This window comes from Lethenteron reissneri, chromosome 4 (genome assembly GCF_015708825.2).
Source record: "Lethenteron reissneri isolate LAM-NWPU_2019-01 chromosome 4, ASM1570882v1, whole genome shotgun sequence".
NCBI lineage: Eukaryota > Metazoa > Chordata > Hyperoartia > Petromyzontiformes > Petromyzontidae > Lethenteron > Lethenteron reissneri.
The window spans coordinates 9,650,129-9,662,450 of NC_083782.1; the positions used below are offsets into that span (position 1 = coordinate 9,650,129).

Genomic DNA, 12,322 nt, shown 5'->3' on the forward strand with positions numbered 1-12,322 from the left:
CTGAATGAAATGGCACAACGTGTCGGTTATGCAACGGTGTTAACTGGCGTATGTTTACGTTTCTGTAGCCTGTGTAGTTGACAACTTCCGCCCACTTAGCGTTCCCTATATGAAACGGGTCACGCGCTTCGTCTGGGTACGTTGCCAGTCCTGTCATGGTAAAGCGATTTTAACATTTGAGTTTTGTCAAGCTACAGCTGCAGACTAATTGGATAGTCGGCTAAAACTTACTGAGAGTCGATGGTGATTGGGTGGCATGTTTTTCGAGATTTGTAATTACGATCATATTTCGTTTAGATCTTTCGGGCGACAGTGGTAGCTATTTATAAGCGCATACCCACTGAGAACCAGGCCAGCCATGTGCTGACATCTGAAGTAGGTTACTTATTTCTAGATTTCTAATTTACCCCCCGGCAGCATAATCAAAAGGCTGCTTAATCTTAGCTTTCTTATCTACTTCCGCCCCTACATCACAAAGCTTCAGTTTGAACTCCATGCGTTCCCTCCCAGCGCCCTCCCCGTTCCTCACATCGTTGCCTCCCAGTCCACAGCCCGCCCACACACTCACCATGCCCCGCCCCTCCCTCCATGCCCCGCGACTATATAACTTCCTCGTCACAGCCATCTCTTAGACACACTTAAGCGGTTGTGCTTTCGCTACGTTGTCCCCACCTGAAGAAGGACGCTAGTGTTGCGCCCGAAACGTCGTGATTTAATTTAGTTGCTTTAATTTATTTTATTTTTTACCTACGTGACTTTACCGACAAAACCAAAGAGTAGTGTACTTGTGTTGAGGTGCGAACCACGACGCGGAGGCAGGTCTTCTTAAGGGCCGACGCCAAGTTCATTACGGGCTGACGCTTATGTGGGACTGCTATTATATTTCTCCCCAGGGGGGAAGGCTACTGGGAATCCCGAAACCCCACCCCGGCTCACCCGGGCTCTCCCCTCGGCACCGACCGAGGGATCCGCCAACTCGGTCGGCCGGGTGAAGTAGCCACCCTTGCCTGGTGCTAATTCCTCCCTACCCTGGGTCCCAACTTCTACCCTTTCACGTTCCCGGCTTCGACGACGACGACCCCGCTCACGTCACGGGTTTCGGCTTCAATACCCCAGGGGGACATGACGTCGTAACTACCCCTCAACACTTGTTCCAGAAGTTGCCATTTGCCACTCCCTGACCATGTCCTGGTATAAGCACGTGTTGCTTATACGAGGACTGCTGATATGGTGTGCTTATATCCAGCTTCTACTGATTTGTCATTGTTGTAATAGTAATTTCATTTTATTGATCGTCATTCATGCAATTGCATCCCACAACGCTGCACATCAATTATCCAGTTGCGTACACAGATAATACAAAAACAGGAGAATTGGTGGTCACGGAGCCAAACGATTGTACGCATCCAACAGAGGCTGTGCATCGGACGCATTGCTAAAGTTTGCAGATAAAGTTTTTAAAGATAAAGCTCTTGCAGAGATGGTAAGGTGCCCCGTAAACGGATGTAAACTTCTGCGCTTTCGTATGGAGGCCTTCTCCTGGCACGATCTTTTGAAGTGCCATCGCGTAAAAACCAGTGTGCGCCTGTCAAAGAGAAACTGCTTATGCATTCTCTACCCGGGAGCTCTTAAGAATTACAGCACTTCCTCTTTATTCACGTACTCGCTGTCCATTATTCTTGGCTAGCCGCGAATCGCAATCTGGAACTCTGCATGACTGCATCGAGAGAGAGCGAGAGAGAACGTGATGAGAGCTGATAATTTTCATGTATTAAGATCTTATTTACGTATTTAAGGTAATTCATTCAAAAGGCCAATATTATATCAGCAAAATGTCCGATTCGCGAGCATCTCCAGAAGGCATTCCTCCCGAATGACGAGGGAATCCTGCGTGGAACTCGGGTGAGCCGTTTGTGGGTAGATGAAGAGTTATTTGAAGAGTGATTTGTATGCATTGTTCTCATTGTGAAACCCGATTATTGACAACGAACGTGTAACGTTCAAATCATCGCAGCGATTAATCCATCGCAGGCTTCAGATCGCTGTGAAAAAGCATTTACGATCATTGAATAATATCACCCAACGCAGAAGGTGAAGAGATATTTTTAAGCGGTCGGATGAAGCTAACCCAATTACCGTAATTGACAGCATAACATTTGCAGTCAAACAATTTGTTTTCACAACAGTTGAATTGTCCCCGGCATGTCCACATTGGTATTGTGTAACTTCAAATGAGCCCCGTTGCCTCTCATCTCACCGCTTCCATTCGTGTGTGTGTGGGCGGCGGTGTAGCGGTTAGTGTGCTGTGCTACGAACCCAGCGACCCGAGTTCGATTCCCTCTCATGGCGAACACCGGTGACGATTATCAGAACCGGTCCAGGGCCTCCCCTAGGTCGAGACAGCCTAAGATGAGTACCTGGTGCGGTGTGTAAACATTGCCACTAGGGAGACAAATGCGGGCGGGCATGGTGCTGGCCACCCACCCCCTCGTGTGCCGTGCCGGCCTTCATAGGTGCTCGCTAACAGCACTTGCCCCAACAGTCTGTTAAGGCTACACGGGGGGGATCTTTTTGTCTTTGGGGCCAGACCTTGAGCGCAACCATAATGGGCTTGGCAAAAGGACAACCCCCGCCCCCCTCCACCGCCTGACCCGTTTTTCAAAAGCGGCTTACAGTAATAAGGTTACGTGCATAAGTTCGGATTAATCTGGCTGATAAAGAAACCCCCTGTCTGTCTCTCTCTCTCTCCCCTTTCGCTCTACGGAGACAATTCTGCAGGTTCAGTCATCATCCCACTTTTCCCCTCCCCCCCCCCCCAAAAAAAATTTGCTGGGTCACGGCATTTGAAATGTCACGTTACCAATTAGGGGTAGATGCCGTTGGGGTTTGTCGCTTTTTCCGCGTGCGGCATCGGGGACCCGCCTGGTCCCTTTTTGTTTGTCGGACCGTTGAGGATGACAGGAGGCCCGAGACGCCTGCCCGTGACCCCGCGTCATCGTTAGCAATGGGGGATGCGCGAGTCGGTCACCCATTGATACACAGTAGACTCGATTGTCCGGGTGCGGTTTATCCAATTTGCGGGTTAACCCGCGCACCTGCGATTTTGACATGAATTAATGACTTGTGGATTTTCCCTTAAGCCCAAATGAATCATCTAAAAGCAGTTGTACATTCTTGTACTTGGAAATGTTTATCACAAGTCGCGTGCTTCAGCCGAACAAATGTGTTTCTGCGGTTAATCCGAAATCCACATGATCACCTCTACAGTACAGTAGTTGCATATATTTACAACAGCGTGCAGAGTTTGATTGATGTTGATTGGCATGGTTCTGCTGCTGTCCACTTAGCGGGCTGAGTTTACTGCGCGGGAGCAGGGAAGTGTGATCGGTCGACCGATACTTTTTGGCATAGAGATCCGCGGAAAATGTATATTTTGGGTTATCCGCGATTTTTAATTATCCGCGGCCGTCATTAGTGCGGATATTCAAGAGTCCCGTTTTAGACACATGTTAGTTCAATAGTCACCCCGCGTCTGTTCTCATCGCTGCTATGCTCGAGTCTAAAAATTATCTGCCCGAGTTGACCTGGTTGCACCGAAGGAATTCATTCTTCGTGACGTCGATTTTGTTATTGTTGTTGTTTGTGTTTTTTGTATGTGTGATATTTTAGATCCCTCGTGAGTCACCGCTTGTTTGTTTTTTTGTCCCGGTTCACATTTTGCTTCGTTGGGGCATTTTTTGTTTGTTTGGCTTCTGTCGTTTTGGGTGAACCCACAAATCTGGCTGTCGCCTGATGATGCTAGTTGGAATTACTGGCGAAACATCGTACTCAGATTGCAAATGTTGTGGATTTGTTTTTCCAACACACCGCTGTGATGAACTATGAACGAATTGGCACATTCTGTTTACGTGACAACCCTTACTAGTTGGCTGTGTTTGCTGGTGTTGGGTTTCACGCGATCTAACCCAAAAAACCTGCAGTTATGGATTAGACTCTGCCCCGTTTTCCCCTCCCCGAGTGCTCACCTGCTTAAGCAAATTAAATGTTGAGCCATGCGAGTTGTATTCAAGTGGGAAGACGGATGATAATGATAATAAATTACGAAGTTTAACAGCCGCGGGGGTGCAAAGGTCGACAATAAAACTATTATGCACGGCAATTATAGAAGCAAATAATCCGAGTGGGTCGACGGGGTCAGTGGTTTCGCTGTGTCCTGATTGGTTGTTACTGTTGGCAGTGTTACACTTCCACCGCCATTTGTTTAACCAAGGAGACTCGCCACACTCCGCGCACAAAGGGTAATAAGCTGATCTTTTTTCTAAACCATTGTGACTAAACCAGGGACATCAAACTTCCATCGCTCCAGACTTACACATTCTCACCAAGGTAGTTTTTTGTTGTTTTAATATGAATCATGGTCAGTCCACTGCTGGATGAAGGCCACCGCCAACTTTCCCGGTCCTGCTATGTAATAATCCACCTGTCTCCACTCGAACTGATTTCATCACTCCATCTCCTCGGGCAGACAGCCTCTCGGGCGTAGTTTTTCGGACCGCACGGGGAAAACAAAACAACTGCAGCACTTAGACTGTGGTGGGAGCAATGGGAAATTGAGCCGCACTGGGGCACAAAGGCCGGGGTGTTCGGAAAGCCGTGCTCCAAGCGGAACGAAACCGTGACCGCAGTTGCCACGTTGCGACGGGTGCCTGTGACGGGTGCCTGTGGCACGCCGCGGCCGTGCCAACGGCGGGTGCCTGTGGCGGGCGCCTGCGGCGGGTGCCTGTGGCACGCCGCGGCCATGCCGGCGACGCGCCTTCACGGGACCGTGCCTGCCGTTGTGTTCCCAGCGGGGACGGGCGTGCTGTGGTGGATGTACGCCGAGTACCGCACGTCCGGCAACACCACGCTCCCGCTGCCGCAGCTGCCCATCGTCAAGAGCAACGAGCAGGGCCTCCTCATCTACGCCATCATCGCCACCGTCTTCACGGTAAGCGTCCGTACTCGTAGCAGAGCTGTCGGCCTCCTTGACCTCCTTTCGTTTCCGCTGCCAAAGCGGAAACGCTTACATCGACGGGTGACATCTGGCCTCCAGAGGGCCCATCACCGCCATCGCATCGTTACACAGATGTCCCATCCCATTCGTCAGAGACCGCTGTTACAATCCAAATCGCCACTATCTCTGAGATCTGCCAATCATGCCCCCCCCCCCCCTTCTCAACGACGGGCTGTGCTCTCCATCCATCTAATCTGGGGGTGATCACCGGGCTTTTGTTTGCGAGGCACCCAGGATCCGGAATTCCCAGCCCCTCGGAGGTCAGGAACTCACATCACTTTCCATCGCATGTCCTTGTCCTGACCCCCCCCCGCACTTTGGATGAGCACCTCCGATGAGCACGGTTCGCTACGTATGGTGCGAAAGAAGTTCAACGTGCGTACAGTACATACCACCCAAAGCAACTTCCTCCTCTTGATTGCAGTTTTTCACAGCTCCAGCTCGGAGTGGGATCTCCAACTGGGTCTCCCACCACTCCGCACGTGCACTGACATTGAAAAAAAAACCCTGAAACCGAACTCCCTCTCTCTCCCGGTCCGTACAGGTGATCCTGCTGCTGATCATGCTGGTGCTGAGGTCCCGCGTCAAGCTGACCATCGCGCTCTTCCACACGGCCGGCAAGGTCTTCATCCACATGCCTCTACTCATGCTGCAGCCCCTGTGGACCTTCATAGCACTGCTCATCTTCTGGGTCTACTGGATAGCCGTGCTGCTGCTCCTGGGAACTGCAGGTGCCTCCCTCCCTTTCTCCCTCTCTTCCTCCCTCCCCCGCACGCCCTTTGCACTTCCGCCCTCCTCGAAGGCCGTGTGCCGGGTCTCAAAACCACTTTGCTTTCAGGCATTTTATCTTTGGACCCAGCCCATCGTCGCTGTGGGGTTTGGTGCATTGAGTGCGCCACTGCAGAGAAGTCCAGAGGCGGTCATTCTCTTGATGGGTTGCCCCCGTGACAATGTTAGGTTTTAACGCTAGGCTCAGGGCGGACGACAGAAATAGGTCATCCCCATTGCTCGTTTGACACGCAGAGCCCCAGGCGTGTCATCCGCTGTATTTGCAGCTGATGACAGTGCCCCCGGGGGGGTTTACTTGACTCAACAATTGGAACGTCGCAAAATTATAAAAGACCACTTTGGGTGAATGACTTCACGAATCGTTCCTCTGAGGTCAATAAAATTAGCATCAAAATTGCTGTGTCGACCTTAGGCGAATGCAGTTTCTACCCGCCAACTCAAAGTTTACAGGGAACTCGCAAATTAAACATTGACAGTTTGGGTAATAAAACATTAGTTTGTATTTCGCGTAATTTTCGCAATAATTGCAACAATAGGGTGGCGACCATGTCCCAACAGAACGTGCACCCACGGACCCACCAGGGTTGAGCGTGGTAATACAAAGTAATCTTTTACAGAGGCTTTTTATTACAGCGTGATTCAAAATTTGAACAAAAAATATTGACATTTCCAGGGATGGCATCATTGCTATTTTTGAGGTGGTATTTTTTGTTCTCTTCTCTGCATGAAACTGCGATGCATTTTCACGTACAATTATTGCACCCATGCTGGCAACTCCAGCAATGTTGAAAGCGCACAATTATTTTCGACCTCCGTCACCTCTGCTTCTTTCAAGTGACGACGTACGTGTATGTTTCTTGGATCTGGTCGTTCGGTGCGTGCGTGCGTGCGTGCGTGCGCGCCGGTGATTATCGTCAAGTCCTTAACACTTCTCACAAGACGGGGTGGTCAGGCCCCCAAAGAGCGACGAGGCATGCGATGAGCCGCTAATGTGCGGTCGATTCGCGTCCACCATCGACGATCGCGCCACAAACAATGCCGCATTGAAAGTTTCTGTTTGCCAAACGAGCGCGCAAGAGTGTCCGCTCATCTCCGTTTGGCGCCTTTTGAGTCGTGTGTTGATATTCTACCCTCCCAAGACACGACAGCTGACTGTTGACTTGCTACAAGCCTATTTGGCCAATAGTCCCGAGTCATATTTCCGAATGTGTGTCGAGGGTCCTCAAGCCAATCGCAATTTCCCACCCAGCCCCGATTTTTTTTTTTACGATTCCGCCTTTTGCGTTAACCTCAACCATAATTTTTTTTTTTAAAGTGAGCGTTTTCAACCGTCACCGTCTGCTGTGGGGGAATGTGCTATTCTCACGATCGGATGTTGGGAAACTTCAATCCAGGTCACAGGTCAATTCGTCGCACGGCTATGGGTATACCACATTTGTTAGGATGTCAATAAGTTGCACGTATGTTGGGCTTCTTTCACACCGTTACGTAGCCAACCTCGCTAATCGGAGGAAGAACAACAAATTAAACACAAAAAAAGAAAATGAGTTTTCAATCGAGAATTAAAAGTGCACCGCTCCAGTGGCTTCCTCATGAAGTTGATGGTCCCAGGGATCTACACTGCCCCGCCAAGGGAACGTGGCATTTCCACCACCGGCTCAGGGCCACCAAATGGAGATGAACACCTCCTCGTTCTTCTACGAGTAGGGAGATGCTGTGACTCGTTTTGGTAGTAATAATAATAAAAACATTATTTGGAACTGGGCACCTAGGCTGGTCTTATACGTCGCCGTGTAATTGTGCGAGGTTCCACTTTGCAGGCAGCTTGCGAGGCGGCGGGGGGGATCCTGGCGTCGTTGAGTGCTGTTCCCGCGTTGATTGTTGGGCATTTGCCGCGAATGCCCTCTTGTGTTGTCGCCTCTCCCCCCCCTTCACACTGCTTCTGTTGAATTTCAGAGGTTCCTGCGGCACCTGGCCCGGCAGGTATGTTGAAAGCCTTGGAGGGGGTGGTCAAAACGGGGGGTGGGGGGGGCACATTTTTCACGTCGTCGGTGGAGCCCACCAAGCGTCACGCTCGCCCCGCCCATGCCCGCAAAGTCCGTTTGCGTGCTGGCGTGCCTGTTGTATTGTCTGCGGGCGGTGTCGTGCGACTTCGCAATTTGCACGTCGCTTTCGTCTGCTGCCGAGGAGTCGGTTGATCCTCGCGTGCGCGGGTCAGCCGGGTTTCCGAACCCCGGCGTTGGGTGGCGAGGTGCGTGTGCATGTGTAATGGTCGCTCGGAAGTTGGACGCACAACCTTGGCATTGACCCCACCACGACTGGAGGAATGACGATGGACGGAACAGGGTGTTGTTACACCAGTGGGTGTTTGCGCACTTAAACGAACCAGACAACCGAACAAACTATTTATCTTACCAGGTAACGCCCCGGAAGCTATACGGGACTCCCCCGTTATTCACGAACTGGATCTATCCGCAATTTTGGCTGTCCTTGAATCGCATCTGGAACCTCTACGCCAACTACTGGTCATCGAGAGAGAGAGACGGAAAGAAGAAAGTGATGAGAGAGATTGTGATGAGATAAAGTGGTGAGAGGTGAAGTGATGAGAGATAGTGTTATGATAATTTTCATGTATTTAGTATATTTTTTCAGGTACTTATTTTAGGTTATTAATGAAAAAATATATAGAGGTTTTTCTTTGTCCAATATAATCCATGAAATTCACGAGCATCTCCGGCGGACCCCGGAGAAAAATCCACGCTACCATGGAGGGAGAGAGAGAAACACGCAAACTCCATTTTATATACAGCAGGCGTCAGGGTCGGGTATCGAAGCTAGGACCTTCTGTGTACCAGGCGAGGCAGTTAACATCTCCTCGCCACCGTGGCGTTGGTCCTCGATTAGCATCGGGCGGACGATGTTTATTTGATAATTGGTTTTTTACCCTTCTATCTGGCAACAAAACTGACATATTTTTACTGGCAAATGAAGTTCCAATGGTGTAAATGCTTACCCCGAGCTCTCATACTCTGATGGTGCATTGTCTTTGAGTTGTGCGCCTTTTGGCGTCATCTGGTCCAACCCATGTGAGACTAGGCTCTAAGGAAAGCTGTCTCGGGTGTGGACCAATCAACTTCAAGGACAGTGCACATTATCAGAGTTATGTTTTTTTTTGCATTATGACTGCAGGTATTGTGGTCTATGCAAACATGACTCCTTGTAAAAAAGGTGTCAGTTTTGTTGCCAGATAGAAGGGTAAAAAAACAATTATCATATTTTTACTGGCAAATGAGGTTCCAATGGTTGATGTTTATTTTCTCGAGTCGTCGGGCTCTCAGTCCGCTCGGGTGTGCGCCCAGCTTGAGGAAGCGACGACGGAGAACTCGACGCCTGCCAGGCCAGGAACAGTGCCCACCTCTCGACGCCAACGTGCGCCCGGCGCTGCCTCGTGCGTCGCTGCCAGCCACCCACGCTCTTAATGCCGCAAGCGAGCTAAACGCTACGTTGTGAGACACGTACCGTGTCATTGGACGTCTATTTGGTCTCGTGTGGGTTTTGATTGGTCAAACGATGGTTGGCTGTAGTTCTGGAGAGATGAGCTGTTGCTAGGCTGATGGGGGTTGGAGTTGCCGTCCCCCGTTATCTGAAAGGCACGGTCACGGAAGTTTTAATTGAGTTGACGTTGCCCCCGTCGCCGTCTGTTTAAATTGAACGCGTTGATGTGCGATGTTCAGTTCATTGAGCTCTTCATCAAACGTGCGGGCTTGATGAAAGGCTTTCAGAACACGACACGCACACCCTGAAGCTGGCATTGAGACGGGGTCGCGTTGGCGACAGTTTGAATTCCGTGGTTGTGCCTTTAAATGTCCTGTGACTCACTCACTAACAGCTGCTGTGTAAGTTGTCTTGTGACTGTTGCACCCAGTTTAATAATGCTTCTTCCAGATGGGGCGGGCATGTGTTGGTGTAATGGTGAATCACATGATGGTTGACTGAATCTTTCCGCCAAAGAAGAGCGTTCACTACCTTCTGACCATTTTTATACAATTTGTGTATTAATGCGGTTTCCTTCCTTGCCATGACACTACTCATTGGTAGAGATGTTCACGTTGTGTTTCCTGCACACATTAGCATAAACCTCTATATCAATGCACGAATCGGAGCCACAGCTCGTTCAACCTCGCAAAGCTGGACCAAGTCGGTTCTGGGCCAACGGGCAGAAGATTCACCTCTTGTCTGACGAAGAAAAAAAAAATGAAACGAGGAAAAACAGAGGTCGTCGCCTCCGAGTCTCCGTCGCGGAATGCTTGCCTCGTAACAGCTCGTGTCACTGTCTGCCAATAACCAGTCGATAACCGCTTCCGCTCGGCTTTTAATGAACAGCGGCGAGGCCGGGTGGTCTCGCCGCTCCGGTGGCTTGGCTTTCGCCTCCGGGAAGCACGTGGGGCCTAGTTTGGTACAACCTCTCGCCATCCAGGCTTCCCAAGCACTCGGAACTGTTGCTGGTCAAATTAATAGGCAGGTTTTTTGGCGAAAACGTTAACAAATGCGCCTTCTCCCAAGCCGTTCGCTCTCCAGCGAGTGATTTTTGTTTGTTTGTAAGGTCTCGGGGGCAGCGTGTGCGCGCCCGCCGCCTTCGCTTGCTGGCGACAAGGCGATTTCGATGACCTCCGACGAAGTGAAACAGAGTAGCCGTCCCTTTTGCTGGCCGTGTGCCCAGATTGCACAGAGTTGCTGAAACGTTCGTTGCAAGATTATACGCACGGGCTGGAAACAACGCACCTGGTGCGTGTTGCAATCGTCGTGTACGTTCGCCGTCTCTAGAATTGCGGAAATAAATTGGTCGCGCCGAGTGTTGACGGCGATATTACCCGTCAAGTGGAGATGTAAGAGGTTCATGTCTCTCGGCCAGATCGTTGGAAATTAAAATCCCAGGAATTACTCAAACTAAACTATTTTTATTTTACCAAGTAATGCCATTTGAGCCATGATAGCTCAACAAAGTGGCTTTTCACGTGGCAATTTCTAGCAGCCTAATACTCTTAAACGCACGTTGATTCTAAATGTGGAGGGGAAAACAGAGGACCCGGCGAGAACACGCAAGCTCCAAATATACAACCGGCGTCAGGGTAGGGATCGAACCCACGACCTCCTGTATTATACCAGGCGAGGTAGTCAATGTCTCGCCAACGTGGCACCATTGACAGCTCGGCACCTCTCGTCCTGATCAACTGAGCAGCACCCCTTCGCGAGTAATCACCGGTGTCTGTTTCATAGAACGACCGGTGCCCATCACGGGGACACTTTGCGTTGCCACCACTGGCTCTCAGAGCCTCTTCCCCCATGTTGCTCTTTTAAGCAGAGTGGGGGGCACATTGACCCGAGTGGGGTAGTTGTACCCAATGGACCTCCTCATGGCACAAAGTACGGACAGCGCTTAATGTGTTTCGAGCTACGAGTCTGTGGCAACAGCAGTTAAGACTTCTCGGCCTGTGTTTTTCCACCGCCGTTGCTGCGGCCTCTCAGGTTTATTTACAGTTGTAAAGTTTATTTAAAGTTGTAAAGTTTATTTAAAGTTGTAAAGTTTACAAGCGGTAGCTGCACCGCTCGTCTTAGGCGACCGAGGGGAAGCGAACGATGGTTGTACCAAAATCGGAGCGAGCCCTTTCATGGTGTCAAGGAGGCTTGCGACTTTGTACGAAGCCAGTGTTTTAGATGAGAAAACCAGCCCTTCCGAATACAATGCACACTGCCATTGTATGTATGCGTGTGGCTGGGTGTGTGTGGGTGGCAACGGAGTGTCGCATAGCACGCATGCCCCTCTGCGTACATTTCAGTGTCGAGGCTTTGGTTTAAAGCGCAATGCACGTTCATTGTAACATGCACTGGCCCTGAATTTCAAGTGTTTTTGAAAAGGCTTTGTAATGAACCCAAGAGTACCTACTTCGTTTAGCAAAGTACTTTGAGCTAAGCATTTTTTTTAAACGAAGCCACGGATTCTTAACAGCGGTACGACTGTACGTCAAGGTCATGTGACAGTGTCTCAGTGCACACCCGAACCTGTGGTTGGTTACTCAACTCTGGAGGGCCCCCCTCCCAGCCATTTGTGTATTTTCCTACATTCCTTTGGCAGCCTCCACAGGAGCAAACCACGTGTGGTGGCTTCTCACAATACAGTACCTAATTTTGTCGAGCCCAGAGCAATGATGATGATGATGAGTTGAGTCCAACCACTGATCAAGATTTGGACCTGCAAAGCTCGTTTTGAGGCGTCTTCAATATTTCCTGCCAGTGCCCCCTGGTGGCAACATAGGCTACTATAGCTGGTCACGAGTTCCTCCTAAGAGGCAATGTTGGCTCCAATAGCCAGTCACACGTCTCTCTAATTTATCCTTTTTTCATTTTACCAGGTAAGGCCCACTGAGCTATATAGCTCTTATTTCAGATGCGACCTGGCCTCAAATGCCTCGTGGCTGGCTA

The 12,322-nt window shown here is 50.2% G+C and overlaps 1 protein-coding gene across 2 annotated transcripts in view; it reads left to right on the forward strand.

Annotated features, from left to right (window-relative positions):
• The window catches only part of SLC44A1 (solute carrier family 44 member 1), a 78,206-nt gene that overhangs the window by 47,257 nt on the left and 18,627 nt on the right, over positions 1 to 12,322 (forward strand). Inside the window, exons 8-10 of one of the 2 annotated variants that reach the window (XM_061564623.1) lie at positions 4,848 to 4,987; positions 5,598 to 5,784; positions 7,799 to 7,825. In XM_061564623.1, coding sequence (XP_061420607.1) covers positions 4,848 to 4,987; positions 5,598 to 5,784; positions 7,799 to 7,825 — 354 coding nt within the window. The remainder of the gene's footprint in view (positions 1 to 4,847; positions 4,988 to 5,597; positions 5,785 to 7,798; positions 7,826 to 12,322) is intronic. The other variant, XM_061564632.1, reaches the window with a different exon arrangement.